Source organism: Giraffa tippelskirchi, chromosome 3, assembly GCF_054371585.1.
Source record: "Giraffa tippelskirchi isolate mGirTip1 chromosome 3, T2T-mGirTip1v1.2.pri, whole genome shotgun sequence".
NCBI classification, from domain to species: Eukaryota; Metazoa; Chordata; class Mammalia; order Artiodactyla; family Giraffidae; genus Giraffa; species Giraffa tippelskirchi.
Window position 1 is genome coordinate 24426890 of NC_137277.1, and position 27730 is coordinate 24454619.

General features: G+C 36.2%; 1 protein-coding gene across 1 annotated transcript in view; it reads right to left on the reverse strand.

Moving 5' to 3' along the window:
* The window catches only part of SKAP1 (src kinase associated phosphoprotein 1), a 305305-nt gene that overhangs the window by 243223 nt on the left and 34352 nt on the right, over positions 1-27730 (reverse strand). Inside the window, exon 2 of the mRNA XM_081582429.1 lies at positions 11691-11796. Coding sequence (XP_081438555.1) covers positions 11691-11796 — 106 coding nt within the window. The remainder of the gene's footprint in view (positions 1-11690; positions 11797-27730) is intronic.

The window sequence follows — 27730 nt, forward strand, 5'->3', positions numbered from 1 at the left end:
GAGTGACGTCCAGGATTCTGCCTAGGGGGCCAGGACCTAGTGAAAGCAGAAATAGACTTTAGGGGTAAGCAGAATATAAAATAATGAGTTCAGTTCTGGACACTCAATCAGATAATGATTCTTCTGGCTACAAAATAACAGAAAATCTGACTGACAGAGGTTTAAGCAAGTACAAGTTTATTTTTCCTTCAAAACAAAAAGTCTGAAGACTGGTGATTCTAGGCATGATGCAGGGTCCCAATAATGGCATGAAGATCCTAGGTTCTTCCCTTATTTCTGCTCTAACACCTTAGAGCAGAATAATGTCTTACAGTGGCTACTGCTTTATTTTGGCCTCCCAAGCATATGATTTGGAGAAGGAAATGGCAACCCACTCCAGTGTTCTCGCCTGGAGAATCCCAGGGACGGCAGAGCCTGGTGGGCTGCTGTCTATGGGTTCGCACAGAGTTGGACACGACTGAAGCGACTTAGCAGCAGCAGCCAGTATTCTTGCCTGGAGAATCCCATGGATGGAGGAGACTGGTAGGCTACAGTCCATGGGGTCGCAAAGAGTTAGACACAACTGAACAACTTCACTTTCTTAAGAATAAGATTGTCACGTGAGAAGCTATCAGAAATCTTCTCCATACATTTCTTTGGCCAAAACTGTATCTTATGCAAACTCTAGACCAACCACTGGCAAAACAGAATGGCTTTCAGATCATGAGTCCTTCCCTGGAAGGTGGGGTGCTACTGTCAAGGAAGAATGGAGGGTGGCTGCTGGGGAGGCATACAGCAGGGTCTGTCCCAGCTTTTCAAGTTTGAGATATCTATAGACACCCAAAAGGATCTGTCCAATATGCTGTATAGTGCCTTGGAGAGAGAATTGCAGTTGAGCTGCAGAACTAGGAGTCATCCATGTTCTAGGGAAGTTATAGAGTTAAGGGGCATGCATGCAACTGCTTATAGAGAATGTGATGAGACAGAGGCAAGCCTGAGAGATAGCAGTGAAGAGGGCAGGGTAGAAAAACAAGTTCAAGCCAAAGCCTAAACTAAGAGTATAAGTACAAGGAAAAAGGAAAACCAGGAGAGACTATTATCATGGGGACCAACAGAGGGAGAGAGTTTTTATTTGCTTTTGCCGTTTTTATTTGCTTGTTTGTTTCTACTTTTTGAGGAAAAGAAAACTATTAATATCATCACATGCTGCAGATAGACCAAATAAGACAAGGACTGAACAGTGTCACCTGGATGATGCAATCAGCAAATTACTGGTACTTTGGCAAGAATAATTTGATAGCAGCAGAGACTAGATTATAGGGGACTGAAGAGTGGCCAGAGAAGAACAAGCCAGAAATGGCTAGCCTAGGCTTCTATTTCAAGAAGTGTGTTCTGTTAAAAAGAAAGAGAGAGAGATACAGGACAGTAGCCAGAGAGGGAATCACTGTGTAATTCGTGTAATGTTTCTCTCAATATTAGGAGGGATTTGAGCATATTTACGTGATGAATGAAGAGATGTAATCAGGAGGAAAAAGCTAAATTTGAGAGAGAAGTTCTCTGGGGGGCAGTGGTTATAGCAGAGTGAAGATGACAACTATGAGTCATAGCCTCAGTCCTCAAAGAGCATGAGGGGAGACTCTGAGCTCAAATGATGACAGAGAATTGTGAAACCGTGTAGGCAAATCTCAAAAGGGAAGAGATCTGGCAAAAGATTGAATAGTAAAAGTCTAGAAATGACAAGCAAGGAGCATGAAGGATGCCAACAGCACTTTTGGAAAATGAGCAAATTCTGTTTAAGATAGCTGCAAGCAAAACAGTATCCTGAATAAGAGTCATGTTTTACTTGGGCAGGGATGGAGAAATGAGGTTGAGGATATCGTGGAGTTTGATTATACTAGAACACGGATTCTAGGAAACACAGGGGAAAGGATTAGAAAAGAAGTCCTCAAGAAAGATGAAAGATGGTGGAAACAAGGAAGTGCAAAGCTTTATAGGAAAGATGATAACCAAAGGCAGAGGGCTTATGATGGATCATGTCCGGACTCACTGGCATCCACCCTCCAACAGAACTCCAACACATAGGCAGCAGCCCTGTAACCTTATGCCACAGAATGTTAGAGAAATGTCATCACAGGAGACGCTTAAAGAGATGAATGCCATCTTTACAAATGGCTCTGTAACTCCTAATGCTCAATAAAAAGAATGCGTTCTATCTTTGGACAAGAAGATGTGGGGCTGGCTACTGAATAGTAAATTTCAAAATATAGAGGGTCTCTTGTTCTAATGTTTAGCCAGGGACCAGATAACACATTTATAACAGTTTTCCCCTCATTCAACTCACATTATTGAGCTCGTATCATATGCCAGTACTGTGATAGATTGTTTTTTAAAAAATAAACATCCATGTCTTTAAGAAGTTTATAATCTCCATAAGTATGTCTTCCGAGTTCTAAGAAGCTGAATTTAAAATGAACTTAAAAGTATGTGGTAGAGCAGTGATTCTCAAATGTTTATGTGCATACAAATAACCTTGGGATCTTATTAACATACAGGTTCTGATTCAGTAGGTCTGATTCAATGGAGCCTGAGATTCTGCATTTTTAACAACTTTCCAGGTGATGTCGATGTTGCTAGTCAATGGGTCACTCTTGAGTATCAAGAAGCTAGGACTCTAGCAAAAAGGATTTCTTGCTTTACCTTTTCTATTTACACTGACCTATAAGGTCCTAACGGAGAAGGCAATGGCACCCCACTCCAGTACTCTTGCCTGGAAAATCCCATGGACGGAGGAGCCTGGTAGGCTACAGTCCATGGGGTCACTACGAGTCGGACACAACTGAGCGACTTCACTTTCACTTTTCCCTTTCATGCACTGGAGAAGGAAATGGCAACCCACTCCAGTATTCTTGCCTGGAGAATCCCGGGGACGGCGGAGCCTGGTGGGCTGCCGTCTATGGGGTCGCACAGAGTCAGACCCGACTGAAGCGATTTAACAGCATAAGGTCCTAAATTTTTTCCTCTTTTCCTTGTTAACTCTCTTACCCATCTGTTCTTTCTAATAAAAAGAGAGGTTAGAGTAGAAAAACTTACAAAAAGCTTGCTCTTCTATTAGCTACAAAAGCAACTATTAGCTATACAGACTGCTGTCGTGAACATGTCAACCGTCTATTAAATGTGATTACATACTTTTGTGGAATCCCTACTATTTCAAACAGGGCACCTAGATATTCAGTAAAAGAATAAACAGACTGGGAGCAGCAATTAATTCTAGTTATGCCATATGGCAGTATAGAACACTGGCTGGAACCTGAAAACTCAATTTCACAAGAGTCTTACTTATTCTGAATTTTAATCATTATAGGATCAGCAAACATATGCCTACCAACTTGCTCCATTTACACAAAATTCTAAAGAATAATCACACTGCATACTCAAAAATGATTGGCTTTTCTCAAATGGACTTAAAATTTCTCTTCTACTGGATTCTCAAAATCAAGTAGCTGCTGACAGCTCCAGTTTAATCTCTCTTTCAAACAAAATCTTCAAACAGTACTTTTAACAAATAGTATTGCTTGCTTTCTTACCATCTTCATCGTCAGCTCACAGTATAATTTTGCACAAGTATAATTTTCTCTGGTCTGGATTCCTCATCTTTGGGGCTGGCTCAGCTGCTGACCCTCCTGTCCCTGTGAACTCCTTCCATCGTGCCTGTCACTGCTGAGACATCCATCCCACCACATTCTCTCCATTTCACCTCTCTCCAGAATGGAGACATTATCATTTCTAACACATACTCCATCGCCTGTCCTATTAGAGCTAAGATACTTTCATCTCCTGTACATCTCATAATTTCAAGATAAGGACAGAAAAATCAGTTCTTGTTCTGTGAACTTTTGTCTCTGGTGCTTGAGAGACTATGCTGATATCCCCTGAACATGTTTTAGTGATAACATTTACTGCACCAGGGCCAAAATGATTTTCTGCCACTTTCAATTCTAGTTCAATAAAAGAATAAGAGCTTTGTTTCTAACCTCTGTCATTTTTAATACCATAAAATGATTTTAAAAATGTAAAATTGAGTTCCATTTCCTACTGGACTACCAATCTCATATTAGCTTTCCTTTTATCAAATTTATGAGAAAAGTCAGAAATTGCCTTTCCTTAAAAAAGATCAAAATCTCAGGATCTCCTGGGCAGAATGCTTGAATTGAATTTGAGCTCTCAATAATTGCTAGCCTGGAAGCCTTAAAGAAGTATAAAAGTTAGATACTTAAAGTTAGTTATGTCAGAAACAACAAACTGGAGGATTATCCCTTAGACTACTATCGTCCAGAAATAATAAGGTTTTTCCTAGAAAATTATCATCCTAAAAATATCACAGACATACTTATTACATTTCCAACTTGAGGAAGTCTATGGTTTTCTGAAACCACAGTATGAATAAAGTCCATGGTTTCTGAACTGCAAAGTGAAACAGATATTTTCTGCAACATCATACTATGAAACGTTTCAGATACGCATAAAAGGTAAACGAACACTCATACATGTGTATACTCATAATCTAGATGCTATGATTCACATTTTGTTATATCTGCTTTGTCACTTATCCATCCATCCATCCATTTTTTATGCATTCCAAAATAAACTGCAGATGTTGCTAGACTCTAGATGCATATATAATTAACTAAACTTCAATATTTATTTACAGTTCCTTTAAACCAATAAGCTTTTTTTTTTTTAAATAAATTTATTTATTTTAGTTGGGGGCTAATTACTTTACAATATTGTAGTAGTTTTTGCCATACATTGACATGAATCAGCCATGGGTTTACATGTGTTCCCCTGCCTGGACCCCCCTCCCACCTCACTCCCCATCCCATCCCTCTGGGTCATCCCATTGCCCCAGCCCTGAGCATTTGTCTCATGCATTGAACATGGAATGTAAACCAATAAGCTTTTGAAAGATGCCAATTCTTTTTTAAAATAATGGCTTGCTTAAGTAAACTATGAAACCAATGAGAAATCCTACATTCTAAATCCTAATCTTTTATTAATTCTCTTACTTTGAGTAATGTCACATATCTTAGTTTTGGTTTTTTGTCACAAAAAAACAAAGGTTCTTGGTAGACATGATAGAAGGTCTTGATTATCAAATTGTAAAATGAACATTGTGGTTATGGCAGAATCCAGAAAAGAGAGACACTCCCTTAATATAACTAAGAAATAGCTAATTGGAGATTATGTGGGCATAAAGTTTTCTATAAATTATAATAACTCAGCAAGGCTCACAAACTCAAGAGGGAGCTTGAGTGTGAGCATTTAATCATAATGCATAAGCGTCACTGTATATCTATGATAAAACAACTTGATTATTGAAGACTGAGTCACTCCAACTGGGAATTTCATAACAAGACACTAGCATCAAACTGGAATTTTCTTGGCTTTGCGAAGCCGTAGCTGGCTTATAAACTTATTAATTAACTAGAGTAAGGACTGCCACAGGGATAGCTGCCCCTTACTTTATGAACTGTTTATTCCCCTACAATGATTTTTTTTTTTTCTTTTAGAAGATTGGCCTGGAAGGGGCATTCTTTGAAGCCTGAAGAATCAAAGCTGCTGCAAAGCACTGCTGAGAGTTTCGAAAGAATTATGAAGAAACTATATTGGACCTGAGGCGATAGGCTGAGATCTCCCTAAACAGGTCAGCAGTTGGTCTGCAAAATATTCCCATTGCCAAGGAGGCGGTGACATCTTGTGTAAATCAAAAACTAAAACCCTGAGATATCTCATTTCCATTTTAAATGCATGGGGGTTAAATATGGATATCTAGCACTTGAGAAGTTCCTGTGGGATTGATTTTTTTTTTCCTGTCATTTCTGAGCCCTTTGCTGGGCGTGATAGGAAGGACCACATTTCATTATCAACCCTGTTAGTGCTGCACTTCAGAGAGGCTAGATGAGACTACACAGTGGGAGAGAAGATCCAGCTTCCAAAGAAGAAATGATTCACATGTTGTGATTATAAAAAACACTTTAGGCCCAACTCATTTTCAACAGAATCATGAAATAAAATGAAATCCCAAGGAAATGAAATTTCCTGCATCATTTTGCAAATTAAAAAAAAAGAAAAATCATAGTGATACCATAAAAGAAATCAAAATTTTGAGGTTTCAAGGTTTGGTTGGTAATGTTTGCATTTTTGTAACATTTGAAAACAATCCCAAATAACATTTTGGGGAAGGCAACTGAAAAAGAAAACATAAGATCATGGTTAGGCGAATCTTCAATTGAATCAGACAATGTTACAGAAAAAACATCAGAACAAAGACTGAATTCTGAGAGCTGACCCAGTGCTCTTGCATTTCTCTCCCCTTTGTTCTAATTTCAGTGTAACACAGGAAGTGGATACAGGATGGATCTATATCAGAAATAAGAGAAAACCAGCAAATTAGAGATAACCACAACCAGAGGGCCTCACGCCACAAGTTTCTAGAGATCCACAAAGAGATGAATACAGAGAGGCATTTTTTTTTCCCACTGGCTTTCTATCAGCAGAAGAAATAGCACACATTGGGACAAAAGACTAGATCCAGATCAAGTGAGATTTAAAATCAAGGCCAAAGCAAGCATTGGTAAAATGAAGACAGTAATTTCATATAAATGATCTTTTCACACAATGTATGAATTAAGAGCCCCCAAATAGACAAATAGAAAAAGCTTCTAGTATTAAAAAATTGATACTGAGGATTTTCTGAGAAGTATCTGTTTCAAGTAGATAATAGGAATGTGCCCAAGTGATATGATGGCTATAATTCTATCAGAGGTAAAGCAAATTCAGAGACCTAACTATAGGACTAAAGAGTAGTGCTCAGCTTACTCTACTGGGTCAGTCCAACCTGAAGGGAGAAAGCTCAGTTATCTACCTGCTTCCCAGGTTTCATTTCAAAAGTCCTTTCACTCTTGATAGAACATGTTATTCTGTTTAATGAGCTCAGTACTGGGAATGTTTAATAAAAATGTTTGAAAAAAACAAGATTTAAAAAAAAAACCCACTTACTAAAAAGTTATTGTACATCAAAATTCCTCATATAAAATATTTATTTTATGGGATGACCAAAGGGAGAGGCTTCTATCTACTAATACCACCAAAATAGCCCAGTGTAAAATAAAACAAAAATGGATCAATTTAATTTTATAGCTGGTACCAAATCCAAGACACCTACTCAAGTGAAAGAATAAACAAAATAATCATCGTCATAGAATTAAAAGGGAGTCATAAACTTCAAGGTTGCTTTGAAAGTAGAGGAGACTTGCTATGAAAGAACATATAATAAAATGATCTTCCTTTCCAGGTTAAGCCAAGAGACCAACAGCAAGTAATATTATATCAGTTTCACCTGTAGACCATTTCAAACTAAAAGAGCAACAAAAATAACCCTTTACTACTTCCAGTAAGTATATCTCCAAAAATCTTTAACACAATTGTGAAATCTCAACATACACTCACTAAATAATAGAAAACTAGTTAGTACAGGGATGTAGCATATAATTGATAACTTGAGAGTCGTGAAGTTGTGAGTTTTTGTTTGCTTTCTTGGTGAAGGATGAGAAGCAGAGATAGGACTGGAAAAGGAAGAAATGAATTTTTAAACTTCAAGGTGTGGTCAAATTATTGCTATGAGTTTGAAGCTTTTTCAGAGCTCTTCAAACTTAGATGGATTGCACTCGTACCTACTACCTTTTTTATTTCTGCACTGGCACTGCAACTGCAGTGAAAGTAGCAAAGTGAACAACAGAAAGAGAAGATATGAACAAATATCTAAACTTGTAACACAAATGTACCAACAACACATTTCACATTTCTTCTCTTGATAAGCATACTTCATCTGAATGGTTTTTGTTTGGGGATTTTAAGCTCAATAACCAGCACTTAGAAAAAGTAAAATTCTCCATGTAATTAATGGTGATAATATTGACAGCACATCACTTTGAAAATCTTGCTCTCAAGAGTTACATTGGACTAACTCCATGTCTTTCTTCCTATAATACAAAGACACAAGAACAATATATTCTTAAACTAAATTCTGTTTTAAAGCTAAATCCATGGTAAGCTGACAAGAAAAACTTGAAGCTCCCAAAGAGAACTGGAATTATTTTTATGATATTCGTACTAACATATCAAGTTTCATGCAGAGCTATATGCTAACCACCCACAATGAGACATGTTCAAGATATTCTTTCAGTCTGTACTTTAAAAGCACTGGTTTTGTGCCATAATCCTGTTACATAAAGTTATTTCTTTATTTCTTTCCATTTCAATATGCTATTAATCCACCTGTCTCTTTTTGGAACTCCTTTAAGTTTCACAAAAGAAAACAATACTCCAAGTTTGTTTCCATTGGCTCTAGACTTCACTTCCAACAGTGAGCATAAATGACTAGCTGTTCCAAAATGAGCCATGGAGAATTTATCCCTACCTCAGTAATAAAAATCTTCTATTTTCTTCACCCTCTCCCTCATTCTCAATGCATTCTTGCTGTCAGATGGCCTCCCCTGAATCAAACTTAAGAAACGCTCAATTGTTTCTGCAAATGCGTAAGAATGCCATCAAACGTCTGACTATAGATCAAGTATGTTTCATTCCAGGTGTCTCACAGCTGGCGCTGGTCCTGCAGTGACCACCATAATAAAACAGGAGGAGCCTCTACCTGGCTTTCATCCTAATCATTCTCTAAATAGCTTGGTGAAAACTTGGACTCAGAATGTGAAAGCTGCTAGTTTTAGGGAGAAGGTTTAAATGAGGAGGCAGTATGAAGAAGAGCCATGAACATCACAGCTCAGGACATCAAATACCACAACAGGACTTCATTTCCTTGGAATTACGCAAAGTGCCATCCGTTTTTTATTTCGTCTTATATGGAAAACATTATCCTTCATTGGTAATACTCTTAAGCCAAAAAAAACCTATGAATACAGAAATACAGATATGATTTTCAGTCTGGGAAGACAGAGAAGCTACTTGTACTGAAAAACAGATGAGCACTTGGAGGACATCCATGACTCCACACAACTATCATTTTCTGGGGTCAGTCACTCTAGGCAATAGAAAGGTGGCAAACAGCACATAACAGCTGTGAGGAAGTCAGATGCTTTAATTTACAGCGAGTCCACAGTCATGGCAAACAGCACTGAATTCTGAGCCACCATAAAAATTATGGCCAAGCCCCTAGAGTTTACCAGGAATCAGTATTTTCCCGTCACTCCACTCTATTCTCAAGCAGCACGGTGTTGAGGAAATAATTAAAGGAATTAAAGCAAGGACACAACAAAGAATGCAAAGTTTTGGTGGGGGGCAGTATATGTATATATGGCAATTATATTTATCTAGTGTCTTTCCCAGATTACCCTGCTAGATATTTCTTACCCACCTAACGTGCCAAGATAGTAGTTTTAGACAGATTCCTACCTCCCCCACAAATTTACCAAACCCCTGAAGTTTTATTGCTTTAATATGACTCAAGATAAAACTTTTAAAGTGGCTTTCATTAATTCTTTTGATGTTACTTGGCCATTTTCCATATACATTTAGCTCTCAAGTTTGATGATTTCTAAATTTCCTTTCATACCCAGCCTCTGGGAGAAATACAACTTCCACATAAAAAAAGTAAATGTGACTGGCATTGTACAAGCTTTCAGTGTTCTCAAAGCAACTGGTACCAATACATACAAGTACGTAACATCAACCAGCCATACATGGGGCCATACGCACAACGTGGCTGAAAAAGAAGATTCAGTAAGACAAGGGTTACATTATGGGATGATGATTGAATGGGTAAATTTAAGACAATTTCAAACAGCTTGCCAAAGGGAAGCCTCATTTTTCCATTTTCTTGTACAGTATCTAATTTCTGGCTCCTCATTTCCTCCTGATCTGATAATTATGAAATTCTAAATAAAGTGTCATCTTTCTTACAACAAATCAATGAACAGAAAGCTCCCATCAACAATGCAGATGTTTCCTAAAACCCCTGCTGATTATTTCCTGAATGTCTATCCCACAAACCACACAGCAAGTCCTTTGAGAACAAGGAACCCTCTCTACCTCATAATAAATACAGCTTCTATGTGTGTGTGCATGGGTGTGTGTGTATGTGTGTATGCACTTAAAAAAGAGAACTAAGAAGTAATATGTAAGTGATAACAGTGAGATAACAGTGAGTCGCCACAAAAATCACCTTTTATTCTCAATTTCAGATTGAAATTCAGTCCTTTCCAAGTGCTGTGCTGCAAATACGGGAAAGGAGAATTCCTATTCATTGTATACTTGTCTTCATAGATGCAGTAAAATTATTTTTACATTCCTTACCACAGATTAATACCATTAACACCACCACATACACAATTATATTTTGGGCATCCCTCTCCCTATAATACAGTGTAAAATAACTCCATCTTTGTTCCTCATGCCATCCTTATAATAATCCTATAATACAAAGATCAACTTTGTATTAAAATAAAAAATTCTTTAAGTTACTAACTGAGTCTTCAGATACACAACTAAGCCTAAACTTATCTACTAATAAAGTATAGGGAAATTTGTTTTAAACACTCTTCCAACCTACCAAAAATTATAGATATTCTCACTTTTGCAAAAAGCTCTCATCTTTTGCATTCTGTTTGTTTCAATTATTCAGGGAAACCCAGGCTGATAATTACACAGTCCCCAATTGCTGAGTAAAAGTGATGCTTAATTAGCCAGCAGGAAAGATCGATTAAGATCCAGCAGGGCATCTTGTGAGGTTCTCTCACATTCCTGGAGGGAATATATTCTGGCCGTGCCCTTTGAAAGGATAAAACTCCTTGCTCCTAAGGAGTTTCAATGAGGTTTCCAAAGTAGATGATAAGATCTGTCTGCCACGCAAATGAAATCCCAGGTATAACACTGCTGATGCTCTTCCTTTACTAAGAGTACGCAGTTCAAACATTTCAAATCACATTGCCTCCAAGTCGAAGAAGACTTAAGATTGTACTCACTTATCCCTAACTCTCATTCAGTTACCACACTTCAAACAAGAAGTGGTTGAGAAATATACTGTAATGGAAATTTTTTATTTCTTCCTCCATCAAGCAAGTGTATGCATCTGTCAGGTGCTCACATTCTAAAAGGCACAAACTATGTTGAGGGCCTTTAATTTAAAAAAAAATACTTAATGAGCATGATATTCCAATCAGCCTGTGATTAAGACATTTTAATAGGAAGAGAGAATCAACTGGATAAGTCTAGTTTAAGTTTTCTATTCGGGAAGGAGATGAGAATATCAAATCAGGACCAAAAGTCATAATGGAAATTATCTCATACTGCTTAACATCCTCTCTTTCAATAATTTGGACAAGCATAAATATTTAGCTTTTCACCCATTCTGCAAAAGTGTCCAATAAAGACTAACATAACAATCCAAAGCTAAAAGCAGAATTACTTTTTTAACACACATAATTATCAAAATATTTCCATTGTGGTAAACTAACTACCCTAAATATGCCTGCCTACCTTCAATGCAATTCAGTAAACATTTACTGAGCCTCTACCAAGTATAAAGAACTATAATAACTGTGTCTTACTTTGATAATTTATATACAATTAAAGTAGATTATGCTGATTATAAATTGCTTTAAACTTTATGAAGAAGAATAATGGAATCGGTTTATACAAACCTAGCTTTGATTTGCTGCAAGCCCCGTAGAATATGGTCTCTGTTTTCCTTTGCACCAGCACTGAGGTTCTCATTTCGCAAACCTTCGGCCAGGAATTCCTCAGTATCTAAAAGAAAAGGAAAGCTGATCAACAGAAAAGAAAAAGTACTAAGGGAAAGGAAGAAATCTAAAAGATTAACAAATGGGTATAAATTTCTCTTTAAAAACTTCAAAGTTGCAGAACAAGGTGATCGTAAGTAATGCCACAGAAGAGTATACTTCCTAGTGGTTAAAATGGTAAAGCTTATGCTCTGTATATTTCACTTCTAGTGCTTGTAATATGAAACTGTACTAGATATACTATCAAGATAATGTTATGAATTTATACAGTTGGGTTACATAAGCATATTAAAAATTTGTTTTACATTGTCATCACTCAACACCACCAAACAAAAAATCCTACATAGCCATAACCAGGACTTTTGATGGGGTATAAAGTTCTGGAAATAAAAATTTCACTAAGGACCACCATCAAATTCCAAGACGTATGTCATATCTATTGCATATGTCATTTAATAGGTTCCTCCAAGTTCCTCAGAAGGCTAAAGGATGAGAAGTTGGATTCAAAGGTAAAAATAAATGCTATCTAAAATTCAATTAATGTAATATGCCATATTAATAGGATAAAGGACAAAGGCCATGTGATTGTCTCAATAGATGCAGAAAAAGCATTTGACAAAATTCAACAGCACTTCATGATAAAACAAACAAACAAAAACACTCAACAAACTGGAAATAGAAGGAAACTTCCTCAGCCTCATAAAGATTATCTACAAAAACACACTAACATCATACTTAATGATAGGTGAAACTCAATATACAGACCCCCCCCCATTTTAAATTAAGTCAGGGTGCCAGAAAAGGGAGCTCTAAAGCCCTACCCACCGATATCAATTCCAGACCCAACAGGAAGAGATATATCTCTGTATCTCCAACAGGGAGAAGGTTGCTATTTTACTACAGCAGAAGGAAGGAAAAAATTTCTCCTTGTCCTGCAAGAGTCTGGCCAATGAGAGACTGTTAACAACAACTCAGTCAACAACAAGCCATTACACTTGGAACTCCCAGTTTTCTCCAATGATCTCTTTGTTTATAACAGCCCCTCCCAGTTCCTTCTTCTCCTCTATAAAAGAAAACTCCTCTCTTGTTTTCTGGGCTCGCTTGTGGATAACCATGATTGTACGTCCTTAATTGCAAGTCTTTGCTGTTCCCAAATAAACCATTTTGCAGGTAAAATAACTGATTGTTTTACTGTTTTAGGTCAACAAATGAAAGGCTGAATACTTTCCCCCTGTTCCTAAGATCAGCAACAAGACAAGCTGTCTGCTCTTACCACTTATATTCAACATTGCACTGGTGCTAGACAGGGAAAATATGCAAGAAATGAAATTAAAAGAGTCTAGGTTAGAAAGAAAGAAGTAAAACTATCTCTACATGCAGATGATACAATCTTGTACATAGAAAACCCTAAGGAATCCACTGACAACTATTAGGACTAAAAAATGAGTTCAATAAGTCTGCAGGATACAAGATTAATATAAAAAATCAGCTGTATTTCTATACAGTAGCAATGAACAAGCCAAAATTAAATTAGGAAAATTCCATTTAAGATAATAAAAAACAGAATTAATACTGAGGACTAAATTTAACAAGAGAAGCATAAAACTTAAACTCTGAAAACTACAAAACATTATTGAAAGAAATGAAAGAACTTAAATTAAAGAAAGAAAATAAATGGGAAGACATCCCATGTTTACATATGAGACTTATGGCTATTAATATGGGAATATTTCCATATTGATCTAAATAGACAATGCAATCTCTATAAAAATCTCAGCTGGATTTTTTGCAGAAATTGACAAACTAATCCTGTAATTCATTTGGAAGTTCGAGGTAACCAGAATAGTCAAAACAATTTTGAAAAAGGCGGACAACTTTGGAGGATTCCCATTTTCTGATTTCACAACTTACTAGAAAGCTACAGTAATCAAGACAATATGGTACTGGTGTAAAGACAGACACACAGATCAAAGGAACAGAATTGGGAATTTAGAAGTAAACCCTCACATTTATATTCAATAAATTTTTGACAATGATGACAAGATAATGCAATGGAAAAAAATTGTTTTTCAATAAATGGTGCTGGAACAATTAAATATCCACATGCAAAGAAATGAAATTGAACCCTAACCTCATACAATATACAAAAATTAACTCAAAATGGATCATAGACCCAAACATAAAAGTTAAAACTATGAAACTATTAGAAGAAAATAGGAATAAATCCTTGTAACCTTGGATTAGATAATAGTTTCTTAGATATGATGCCAAAGGAACAAGCAACAAAAGAAACAAATTGGACATCAAAAATTAAAACTATTGTGGTTCAAAGGATGCTATCAAGAAAGTGAGAAAATTTTTGCAAATCATGTATCTAGTAGGAAACTTATATACAGAATATATAAAAAGCTCTTACAATTCAATAATAAAAAGACAAATAACCCAATTTAAAAACAAAGAACCTAAATAGACATTTATCCAAAGAAGATATACAAATGACTAATAAATACATGAAAAGATGCTTAACATCAGTTGTTATCAGGAAAATAAAAATCAATACCACACTGAGGTACCATTTCACATGGCTACTGTCAAGAAGATGGACAATAATGAGTGCTGTTGAAGATGGATAGAAATTAGGATCCTTATACATTGCTAGTGGGAATGTAAAACGGTGTCGTTACTTTGCAAAAGTCTGGCAGTTCCTCAAAAAGCTAAACAGAGAGTTGCCCACCAATTCCACTACTAGGTATATACACAAGAGAAATGAAAACAAGTGTTCAAATAAAAACTTGTACACAAATGTTCATAGCAGCATTATTCTTAACAGCCAATAAATGGATAAAATACCAACATTCATCAACTGATGAACAGATAAACAAAATGTGGCAGCAATAAAAAAGGAAATGCTGATATATGCTACAATACAAATAAATCTCTGGAATCATAATTTCATCAATCAAAAGAAACCAGTAGCAAGGGTCACATATAGTATAATTCCATTTACATGAAACATACAGAATAGGCAAAAATCTACAGGAATAGAAAGTAGATAAGCAGATGCCTAGGGCTGTGGGAGAGAGGGATGCAACTGAAGAATGAATGCTAAGGGGGTTCAAGTTTTCTTTGGAAGATGATGAAAAATGTTCTAAACTTTATTGTGATGATGACTGTACAACTCTGTGAATACCACACTGAAGCCATTGGACTGTACCCTTTAAATGGATAGGTTTATGGTGTAAGAACTACATCTCAATGAAGCTGTTAAAAAATATAAACAAATGTATGAATGAATGATGAGTGAATGACAACATCTACACATATCTTTCTGAAATTTCAAAATTTGAGGATGAAAACATTCTTTAAGTACCCAGACAGAAAAAAAAGTAGTTTACAGATTAACAGAGTCAAAATGTCTTCTCCACAAAATAAGCACCAGAAGATGAAAGTTTTACAGTGTTTTAAAGGAAAAATACTGTGCTCAAGAATTCTAAACATAGTCAAGATGTTGGTTATATAACATGAAGGAGACCAGCAAAACATTTTCAAACAGTTGTGGCTCTGAATTTCTACCACTTACATTCTTTCCTGAAGAAAATCTTTTTAAGGACACACTGATCCACAGAAAGAGGTGGTGGTGACATTCAAACCAGCAAAATAAGTTAAATCTAGATAACTGTGGTTAAGTATGGTTTAAAACTTATTGTTAAAGAGTAATTCTTAATTAAGATATTTGTTAAAAAATGTAATAAGCATCTGAATACTAGTTAGGAAAGAAATAGAGAAGAAGAAACCAAGCTAAACTACTCATTTACATAAAGCTAATGAGTACTATGCTATCTTGGACAATGATAATTAAAGCAAATGGGTTTAACTATGATTTTTCAAACACTAATGTAATAAGTGTAATAATGGGTTTCCCTGGTGGCTCAGATGGTAAAGAAACCGCCTACCATGTGAGAGACCTGGGTTCAATCCCTGGGTTGGGAAGATCCCCTGGAGGAGGGCATGGCAATCCACTCCAGTATTCTTGCCTGGAGAATCCCCGTGGACAGAGGTGCTTTGGCAGGCTACAGTCCATGGAGTCACAAAGAGCTGGACACTACTGAGCAACTAAGCACAGCATAATGTGAACAAAAAATTTAAAGAGGAAAAAAACTTTTTTTTAATATTCAGTGTAATAAAACAGAAAAATATAATGTAGCAAATAATAAAATTCATAAAATGATATGTAACTGATGACAATAATTGTGAAAAATTAGAGTCCTCTATTAAAAACAAGCTATAAGGATATATTGCATAGCATGGGGAATATAGCCTATGTTTTATAATAAGTATAAATGGAGAATAATCTATAAAAATTTTGAATCACTATGTTGTACACCTGAAACTAATATAATATTGTAAATCAACTATACTTCAATTAAAAAAGAAAAAGTTAACAGAAACAAGTGAAAAAAAAAGTAAAGAATTTCTATGTCAAAAGATACAGTTAATTTGATTACTGTTTAAAAGATAGTCACCTGAAATAAAGTGAGACTGAAGCTAAAAGAAGACAGGTATGCAAAATGTCCTAAACAAATTTTCTTAAAAGCAAGAATAGCAATAATTCATATCAAAGTAGAACACAAACAGGCCAACAGAGTCATTTTATTTTATATAAAGTACAATCCATAATAGAAATGACCTGTTATGTGCTAAATAGAATAGTACCAAAATATATACAGTGAAAAATTCGAGAACTGTAAGTAGAAATTACTGAAAAACAATTGTAAAGTCACTACTAGTCTCTGATAGACCACGTGGATAAAAATAGATAATTATAGAGGGAAGTTATGTCCAATAGAAATAAAATTACACATGTAATTTAAAATTTTCTAGTAGCCCCATTTCAAAAGATAGCTCAAAAAGAGATAAAATTAATTTTAGTGATATTTGTTTTATTTAACTCAATAGATACAAAATATTATGATTTGGGGCTTCCCTGGTGGCTCACTGGTAAAGAATCTGCCTGCCAATGCAGGAGACATGAGTTATGAGTTCTATACCTGATCTGGGAAGATTCCCACATGTCATGGAGCAACTAAGCCCCTGCACCACAACTATTGAGTCTGTGCTCTAGTCTGGGAACTGCAACTATTGAGCCCACCTGTTGCAACTACTGAAGCCCAAGCACCCTAGAGCCCATGCTCCTCAACAAAAGAAGCAACAATAGAAACAATGAGAAGGCTGCACATACCCACAACTAGAGAGTAGCCTCTGCTCGCCACAACTAGAGAAAAGCCTATGCAGCAATGAAGACCCAGCACAGGCAAAAATAAATAAATAAATTTATTTTTTTTAAACCAAAATAGTATGATTTCAATATGTAATGAACACAAAATAATTATTGAGCTATTTTACCTGTTTTTGTGTTATATCTTCAAAACCGGTGTGCATTTTACACTTAACAACACATATCAGTTCAGACTAATCACATTCAAATGCTCATATTTATGAAAATTAATTAAGCACCGGATTACAAAACAATCAATAATTTCTTAAAAACTCAAAATTAGAAAGATCTATTTTATGACTAAAACAAAATAAAATAAGAACTTAACATTAAAAAGAGTAAAAAAATCTTTCCATACTTAGACATTTGAAAACACATGCACACATACATTGTGGGTCGTAGAGGAAACTCAAAACTATAATTACCACCTATTGAGAAAATAGCCTGTGTAAAACATTACGAAATGTAACCAGCATTGTACAGAGTGACCTCTTATTTATAGACCTTTATAGACCTCAATATTTCCAATATTAAATAAGAAAGAATAAAAAGAAATACATGAAGCAACAAATTCAAAAAATCAGAAAAGAGCAATAAACCAGCCTATGGAAAGCAGGAGAAAGGAAACAATAAAGATAAAAACAGAATGAAAAAGTTAGAACAGTGGTTGTCTAACAGTGCTCTCTGGAGTCATGAGTGACTGATAAGAAAGAGAAGGAGTTGGAGGGGCTGTCAATTGAGTGAGACTCTGGGAAACTCCCTTCCTTCCCCTACAATTCCCCTTTACTTTAATCACAAGTGCTTGACTTTTATCTATTTATACACTGGGATTTCACATAAGATTTTAACTTTGAAAAGGGTTCCATTGCACAACTTAGTGGCTAAAAAACCACTTAAAGTAATGGTTTATTACTTTCACTGAACTTAAAAATAGTGAGAAAAACATACATAAATGCTAAATAAGTATAAGAGCTGGAATTTTTCAGGGGTTAGGGGGAAATCCAATAAATTGATGTATCATCAGCAAATGTAATCAAGGAAAAAGGAACGAAAGCACAAATATACAGAAATTAGGCAGAATAAAAAGGCGCAACAAAAAACACAATTTTTTTTAAGATAATGAAATATTTGACAAAATTGGTGAGATTTCAAGTTATTTTAATTTTCTTCTTTGTGCTTTTACGTCTATGTAAATTTCATGATAGTATCATTTTTATCCCTTTAAAAGATTATTTTCAAAAATAAAGTGCCATGTAAACAAAATAAAATGTCATGCAAATAAACTCTCAGTGAAAGTTTCTGAGAAAAATATAAATTTCTAAAACTGAAGTGAGAAATGGAAAACCTGACTCCTGAACAGGCTAAAAACCAGGAGAAAAGAAGAAAAGTTTGCTAAAATGTTTCTCTAAGTTCATATTAATATAATTTTTTAAGATGTCTTTCAAATCTTTAAGTAATAAATAATTCTGGTTCTATATAAATTATTCCAGAGCCTAGAATAAGAAACTTCTCATATCATTTGGTATAACCTAGCATAACCACAGTTCTAAAAGAGCTCAAAAAGGAATCAGTTTAAAGTTAATACAGAGGAAAGGGTGGGATGAAGCGATAGTTATGGAGTTTGAGATTGACATGTACACACTGCTGTGTTTGAAAATGGTTAGCCAGTAGGGACCTACTGTGTAGCTCAGGGAACTCTGCTTGGTATTATGAAATGATCTAGATGGGAAGAGAATTTGAAGGAGAATGGATGCATGTGCATATGTGACTGAGTCATTTTGCTGTGCACCTGAAACCAACACAGCTAGTTTCATGTATATTATACTCCAATATAAAAGTAAAAGTTGAAAAAAATTTTAAATTAAAATTTAAAAAGTTAATATAGATACAAAAAATCCTAAATAAAACACCAGTAGATCACACCGAACAGTATATTAAAAGAATAATACAGTTTATCTTGGTAACATAAAGATGTTTCAATATTATTGACATATTACACACTAACACATCTCTTATAAGTAGTGTTAGTTGCTCAGTAATGTCTAACTCTTTGCAATCTCATGTACTGTAACTGACCAGGCTCGTCTGTGCATGAAACACTGAATACTGGAGTGGGTAGCCATTTTCTTCTCCAGGGGATGTTCCTGACCCAGGGATCGAGCCTGGATCTCTGAAATTGCAGGCAAATTTTTTACCATCTGAGCCACCAGGGAAGCCCATTTATATAATAGGTTAAAAAAGAAGTTTATACAAATGACAAATGGCAAATGACAAAACTTTCTCTGATGATGTTTATTATCTGTTTGTGACAAAACTATATTGTGTGTGTGTGTGTTAGTTGCCCAGTTGTGTCCAACTCTTTGAGACCCCATGGACTGTAGCCCGCCAGGCTCCTCTGTCCATGGAATCCTCCAGGCAAGAATACTGGAAAATTCCATGGACAGAGGAGACTGGTGAGCTACAGTCCATGGGGTCGCATATGTAAGTAAAAGAATACCTTCTCAACTAGCTTCATATTTATGGCTGAAAAACTAAATCATTATTAAAGATTGTTTTTTCAGCTATTCCCACTGTCAGCTACATTGTTGTGGAGGTTTTACACAAAAAGAAGTCTTAGAAGGAAAAAGAAGTCATTATGTGTAGATATTATGATCAAATACATATAAGCTTTAAAGTATGAACTTGGAAAACTTTTAGAAATTTTAAGAAGTCACTTGAGTAACCAGAAAATAAATGCTTTAAAAATTGATAGCTTTCTGGGCAATAGAAGAATAGCTTGTGTTGGAATGACTTTCCCACAGATAAGGATTGTCAACACTAGAGAAAAAAATTAAAAACACCTATTTTAGGGCACCAAACAGTAGCTAAGGGCTTCCCTGGTGGCTCAGCATTAAAGAATCTGCCTGCAATGTAGGAGACACAGGCAGGAGACAAGGGTTCAATCCCTGGGTCGGGAAGATTCCCTGGAAAAAGGAAATGGCAACGCACTCCAGTATTCTTGCCTGGAAAATCCCAATCCATGGGGTTGTTGCAGGAAGGGGGACCCCTTCCAGGGCCAGAAACTGGGCTCTTGTCTAACACTCGGAAATGAATTGTCCGAGGAGACACATGTGCTGACAAAGCAAGAGATTTTATTGGGAAAGGGCACCCAGGTGGAGAGCAGTAGGGTAAAGAAACCCAGGAGAACAGCTCTGCCACATGGCTTGCAGTCTCGGGTTTTATGGTGATGGGATTAGTTTCCGGTTGTCCTTAACCAATCATTCTGACTCAGAGTACTTCCTGGTGGTGCACACCTTGTTCAGCTAAGATGGATGCCAGAGAGAAGGATTCTGGGAGGTGGTCAGACATGTGGTGTCTTTTTGACCTTTCCCGAACTCTTCCAGTTGGTGGTGGCTTATTAATTCCATGTTCCTTAGCAGGACCTCCTGTCATAAAAGAACTCATGAAAATAGTTACTATGGTGCCTGGCCAGGGTGGGCAGTTCCAATCAGTGTGCTTCCCCTAACAGGGTCACAAAAAGTCGGATACAACTGGGCAACTAAACAAAAAATAACAAAAGCAGTAGCCAAAGCAGGCAGAAATTGGTGGGGATTTGATCCTTGAAAGAAAGGAACTACTGGGTGAGACTTTTATTTATATAGCTTTTCACCTAAAGGTACTCCCAGTTCATTTGGTGTGGAGTGGCTGGGGGGCACCCTTAGGCAAAAAGCTTACCAGACTGTGGGAAAACACCAAATGCCACAACTTAACATATATTTGGCGGAGAAGGCAATGGCAACCCACTCCAGTACTCTTGCCTGGAAAATCCCATGGACAGAGGAGCCTGGTAGGCTGTAGTCCATGGGGTCGGGAAGAGTCGGACACGACTGAGCGACTTCACTTTCACTTTTCCCTTTCATGCACTGGAGAAGGAAATGGCAGCCCACTCCAGTGTTCTTGCCTAGAGAATCCCAGGGAGGGTGGAGCCTGGTGGGCTTCCTATGGGGTCGCACAGAGTCAGACACGACTGAAGCGACTTAGCAGCAGCAGCAGCAGCAGCAGCAACGTATATTTGGAGTCTCAGAAGAAGATTAAAACCAGAATAGGACAGAAAATGTACCAGAAGAAATAACAGAAAAAATAAGTCAAAATTTTTCCAAATTTGGTGGAAAAAATAGCAATTTACAGATTCAAGAAGCTCAGTGGAAGCTCAGTAGGATAAATATAAAGAAAACTAAACACAGGTAAATTACAGGCAAACTGCTGAAAACCTAAGATGAAGAGAAGAATTTCAAAGAAGCCCGAGAAAATGATCCATTACACACAGAAGAATAATGATAGAAATGAGAGTTGACTTTTCATCCAAAATAATGAAGGCCAGAACATGCTAAAATAACATATTTAAAATTTTGAAAAGAAAAAGGGAAAAAACCTGTCAACCCAGAATTCTATATCTAGTGACAATAACTGTCAAAATGTAAAGACAAAATAAAGACATTTTTCAGATGAACAAAAACTGAGAAAAATTTTTGCTAAGAAACCTGCTCTAAAAAGAAGTCTAAATGAAATTCATCAAGTTGAAGGGAACTGACACTAAAGGGAAACTCAGATCAACAGCAGTAACAAAATGCTAAATATGTGGGTAAATATAAAACATTATCACTTTTTTCTCTTAATCTCTTCAAAAGATAACTGGTAATCTGAAGCAGAGATTATAAAACTGCACTGCACAGCTTGTAAATACATATATAGCAATAAAATAGGATGGGGAAAGGAGAGTAAATGAAGCACCTTTAGTGGTATAAAATTAATTTTGAGTAGCCTGTGATAAGTTAAGGAACATACTGTGCCCAGCAATCCCACTGCTGGGCATACACACCGAGAAAACCAGAATTGAAAGAGACACGTGTACCCCAATGTTCATCACAGCACTGTTTATAATATCCAGGACATGGAAGCAACCTAGATGTCCATCAGCAGACGAATGGATAAGGAAGCTGTGGTACATATACACAATGGAATATTACTCAGCCATTAAAAAGAATACATTTGAATCGGTTCTACTGAGATGGATGAAACTGGAGCCCATTATACAGAGTGAAGTAAGCCAGAAAGAAAAACACCAATACAGTATACTAATGCATATATATGGAATTTGAAAGATGGTAACGATAACCCTATATGTGAGACAGAAAAAGAGACACAGATGCATTGAACAGTCTTATAGACTCTGTGGGAGAAGGGGAGGGTGGGACGATCTGAGAGAATAGCATTGAAACATGTATATTATCATATGTGAAACAGAACGCCAGTCCAGGTTCGATGCATGAGACAAGTGCTCAGGGCTGGTGCAATGGGATGACCCAGAGGGATGGGATGGGGAGGGAGGTGGGAGGGGGGTTCAGGATGGAGAACACAGGTAAACCCATGGCTGATTCATATCAATGTATGGCAAAAACCACTACAATATTGTAATTAGCCTCCAACTAAAATAAATAAATTAATTTAAAACAAACAAACAAACAAAAAGTTAAGGAACATACTGTAATCAATGGAACAACCCTAACAGACACAATAAAGAGGAAAATTTTTTTTTAAGTAGAGAAATCAAAATGGAATATTAAAAAGCATTTGACTAACTTTTAAAAAACGTAAGTGTAGCCAAAAAGGTGACAGTTGGGAAAGAAATAGTTAAATGGTAGACCCTAATAGCAATAGCAGCATTAGTTGTAAATGAACTAAACACTTCAATTAAAAAGTAGAGACTGTCTGAATAAAAATGCAAGACCCAATTATATGCTGTCTACAGGAGACATTTTTTTTCCTTCCAGTTTTATTGAGATATAATTCACATATAGCATTGTTTAGGATGTACAGCATAATGATTTGACATACATATGCCATGAAATGATTACCACAGTAAAGTTATACTTATATCATACAGATAGAAAATTAAAGAAATAATTTTTTTTCCTTGTAATAAGAACTCTAAGCATTTACTCTCTTAACAACTTTTATATATACTGTTGCTGTTGTTTAGTTTCTAAGTTGTGTCCTATTCTTTTGCGACCCCATGGACTGTAGTCTGCCAGGCTCCTCTATCAATGGGATTTCCTAGGCAAGAATGCTGGAGTGACTTGTCATTTCCTTCTCCAGGCAATCTTTCCAATCCAGGGATCAAACCTGTGTCTCCTGCATTGGCAGCCAGATTCTTTACTACTGAGCCACCAGGGAAGCCCTATATATACTGTACAGCAGTGTTAATTATATTTACCATGTTGTACATTACATCCCTAGTACTTACTTACGACTGAAAGTTTGTAACTTTTCACCATTCATCCAATTCCCTCTCCCCCAATGCCCCACTTCTGCTAATCACCAATCTGATCTCTTTTTCTATGCTGCTGCTGCTAAATCGCTTCAGTCGTGTCCAACTCTGTGCGACCCCAAAGACGGCAGCCCACCAGGCTCCCCCGTCCCTGGGATTCTCCAGGCAAGAACACTGGAGTGAGTTGCCATTTCCTTCTCCAATGTATGAAAGTGAAAAGGGAAAGTGAAGTCGCTCAGTCGTTTCTGACTTTTAGCGACCCCACGGTCTGCAGCCTACCAGGCTCCTCCATCCGTGGGATTTTCCAGGCAAGAGTACTGCAGTGGGGTGCCATTGCCATTGTTTTTGAAGTATAATTGACCTACAACAGTATGTCAGTTCCTGGTATACAACATGCGTGCACACTGTTGTTTCAGTCATGTCCTACTCTTTGTGACCCTGTGGACTGTAGCCCGCCAGGCTCCTCTGTCCATTGGATTCTCCAGGCAAGAATACTGGAATGGGTTGCCATGCCCTCCTCCAGGGGATCTTCCCAACCTAGGGATCAAACCAAGTCTCATTATGTCTCCTGCGTTGGCAGGTAGGTTCTTTACCACTAGAGCCACCTGGGAAGCCTAGTATACAACACAGTGATTTACAACTTCTGTACACTTAAAAAATGATCACCACAAGAAGTCCAGTTATCATCTGTCACCAACCAAAGATATTACACATGAAAAGATGCTCAACATCACTCATTATCAGAGAAATGCAAAGCAAAACCACAATGAGGTACCATTTCATGCCTGTCAGAATGGCTGCTATCCAAAAGACTACAAGCAATAAATGCTGGAGAGGGTGTGGAGAAAAGGGAACCCTCTTACACGGTTGGTGGGAATGCAAACTAGTACAGCCACTATGGAGAACAGTGTGGAGATTCCTTAAAAAACTGGAAATAGAAATGCCATATAACCCAGCAATCCCACTGCTGGGCATACACACCGAGGAAACCAGAATTGAAAGAGACACGTGTACCCCAATGTTCATTGCAGCACTCTTTATAATAGCCAGGACATGGAAGCAGCCTAGATGCCCATCAGCAGACGAATGGATAAGGAAGCTGTGGCACATATACACAATGGAATATTACTTAGCCATTAAAAAGAATACATTCGAATCAGTTCTAATGAGGTGGATGAAACTGGAGCCTATTATACAGAGTGAAGTAAGCCAGAAAGAAAAACACCAATACAGTATACTAACACATATATGGTATTTAGTTAATCAGTAAAGATAACCCTTTATGTGAGACATCAAAAGAGACACAGATAAATAGAACAGTATTATGGACTCTATGGGAGAGGGCGAGGGCGGGATGATATGGGAGAATGGCATTGAAGCATGTAAATTATCATATGTGAAACGAATCGCCAGTCCAGTTTCGATGCATGATACAGGGCGCTCGGGGCTGGTGCACTGGGATGACGCAGAGAGATGGGATGGGGAGGGAGGTGGGAGGGGGGTTCTGGAAGGGGAACACATGTATACCCATGGTGGATTCATGTCAATGTATGGCAAAACCAATACAATATTGTAAAGTTAAAAAATAGATAAATAAATTAATTTTAAAAAAAGATATTACATAGTAACTGACTATATTCTCCACATTGTACATTTCATATCCATGGCTCACTTATTTTGTAACTAGGAGTTACAAATAAAATAACTTAGTATCCCTCACCTCTCTCCTTCCCCTCCCTGCTCTCCACTCTGGCAGCCATCTGTTTGTTCTCCGTAGCTATGACTCTGTTTCTGTTTTGTTATGATTGTTCATTTGTTGGTTTTTTTTAGGTTCACATATAAGTGAAATCATATGGTATTTGTCTTTCTCTGTATGATTTATTTTACTTAGCATAATACCCTCAAGGGCATCCTTGTCTTAGAGGAAATGCATCCAGCTTTTCATCATTCAGTATGATGTTAGCTGTAGGCTGTCATATATGGCCTTTCTTATGTTGAGATATATTCCCTTTATATCCATTTTGTTGAGAGTTTTTATCATAAATGGATGTTGAATTTTGTCAAAATCTTTTTTCATAACATATGATGATCATATGATTTTTATTCTTCAATTTGTTAATGTGATGTATCACATTGATTGATTTGTAGATACTGAATCATCATTGCATCCCTGGGATTAATCCCACTTGATCATGGTATATGATCCTTTTAACGTATTTATTTGGTTTGTTAATATTTTGTTGAGGGTGTCTGCATTTGTGTTCATCAGTGATATTGACCTGTAATTTTCTTTTTAATTATTTTATCTTTGTCTAGTGTTGGTATCAGGATGATACTGCCTTCACAGAATGAGTTCTCAGAAGCATTCCTTCCTCAGTAATATTTTTGGAATATTTTGGGAAGGATAGGTGTTAATCGTTCTCTAAATGTTTGGTAGAATTCACCTATAAAGCCATCTGGTCCTGGAATTCTGTTTCTTGGGAGTTTTTAAAATACTGATTCAATTACTGGTAATTGGTCTATTCATGTTTTACATTTCTTCCTGATTCAGTCATGGGAGATTGTACGTTTCTAGGAATTTGTCCATTTCTTCTAAGTTGTCCATTTTATTGCCATATAATTATCATAGTAATTTATAAGAGACACAATTTAAATATGAAGACACAGAGAAAATAATCTTAAAAAACAGTGGAGATATATATATATATATATATATATATATATATATATGGATAACTGATTCACTTTGGTGTACATCTGAAAGTAACACATTCTAAATCAACTATATTCCAATAAAGACACAGGCTGGAAAAAAGAATGGAAATTATACAGTATGCTAAGAGTAAGCATAAGGAAGATGGAATGGCTATATTAATGTCAAAGCAGACTTCAGGACATGGAATATTACCAGATATAAAAATGGATATTTCATAATGATAAAAGGGCCAAGTCATCAGGAAGACAGAAAAATTATAAATGTGTATGCACATAACAGGAGAAGGAAATGGCAACCCACTCCAGTATTCTTGCCTAGAGAATCACGTGGACAGAGGAGGCTGGTGGGCTACTGTCCATAGGGTTGCACAGAGTCGGACACGACTGAAGCAACTTAGCAGCAACAGCAGCAGCATGCACATAGCAAAATAGCTTCAAAATACTTGAAGCAAATTCCAACAGAACTAAAGCAAGGAAAAAACATATCTACAATCATAGTTGGAAATTTTACTACCCTCTTTAACAAACTAATAAAACTACTAGATAAATAATCAGTAAAGAGATAGAGGACCTGAGCAACACTATCAACTTTGATCTAATTGTTGTTCATACAATGCTACATCTAACAACTGCAGAATATACTTTTTTTAAGTGGATGAAGTGTTCACCAAGATATACATTATTCTAGGCCATAAAATAAGTCTTATAAACACCAAAACTCTAAAATCGTAGAGTATGTTCTCTAATCAAAAAGAATTAAGTTAGAAATCAATAACAATGAGATAATTAAAAAGCCTCAACAATTTGAAGAAACATAAGTCAAAGAGGAAATATTCTTCTTTTATAAAACTGAATGATTATAAAATAAAAATATTATAAAAATAAAAAAATTATAAAATCCATCCAAATTTGTAAGATGCCGTTAAAGCCACAGTTAAGGGAAACATTCAGCTTTAAATGTTTATGGTAGAAAAGAAGAAAGGTTTAAAATCAGTGATCTAAGTTTTCATCTTAAGAAAACAGAAAAAGAAGAACAAATTAAACTCCAAACAGGAAAAAGAAAATAATAAAAAATAAGAATGGAAGTCAATTAAATAGAAAGCAGAAAAAGCATAGGTTGGTTCTTTTAAAAGACCAATAAATTTGATAAGTCCCTAAAGATTTTATTAAGATTCATAAAAGGAAAACAGAGAAATACCAATATCAGATTGAGAGGTGAAAAGGAAAGAAAGGTATTTCTCAGACTTTAGAAAACAAACACAAACATATTTACCTTTCCCTAATAAAAAAAGGCATTGCTACTCATTGTATTAATAGAAACATTGGAAAATAAAGCAACTGACATAAGGAACACAATTACAATTATTTACAATTCCATCACTCTTTCAGTTTTTATTCTGTGCTAACACAACTTTATTTTCATTTACAAAAATGAGATATCAAAAGCTTTGAACTTTTTCCACTAAATACTGGTTATATCACAGATCATATAATGAAGTATTTTCTAACCAATTAAAAATAATATTCATGAGGAAATGGAAGGAATTCAAATATTCTCACAGCATATTTTTAACACAATACTGAAGGAAAAGGAGAAGAAGAGGAATGAAGAAAAAAGGAGAGTGGGAGGGGAGGAGGAAGATT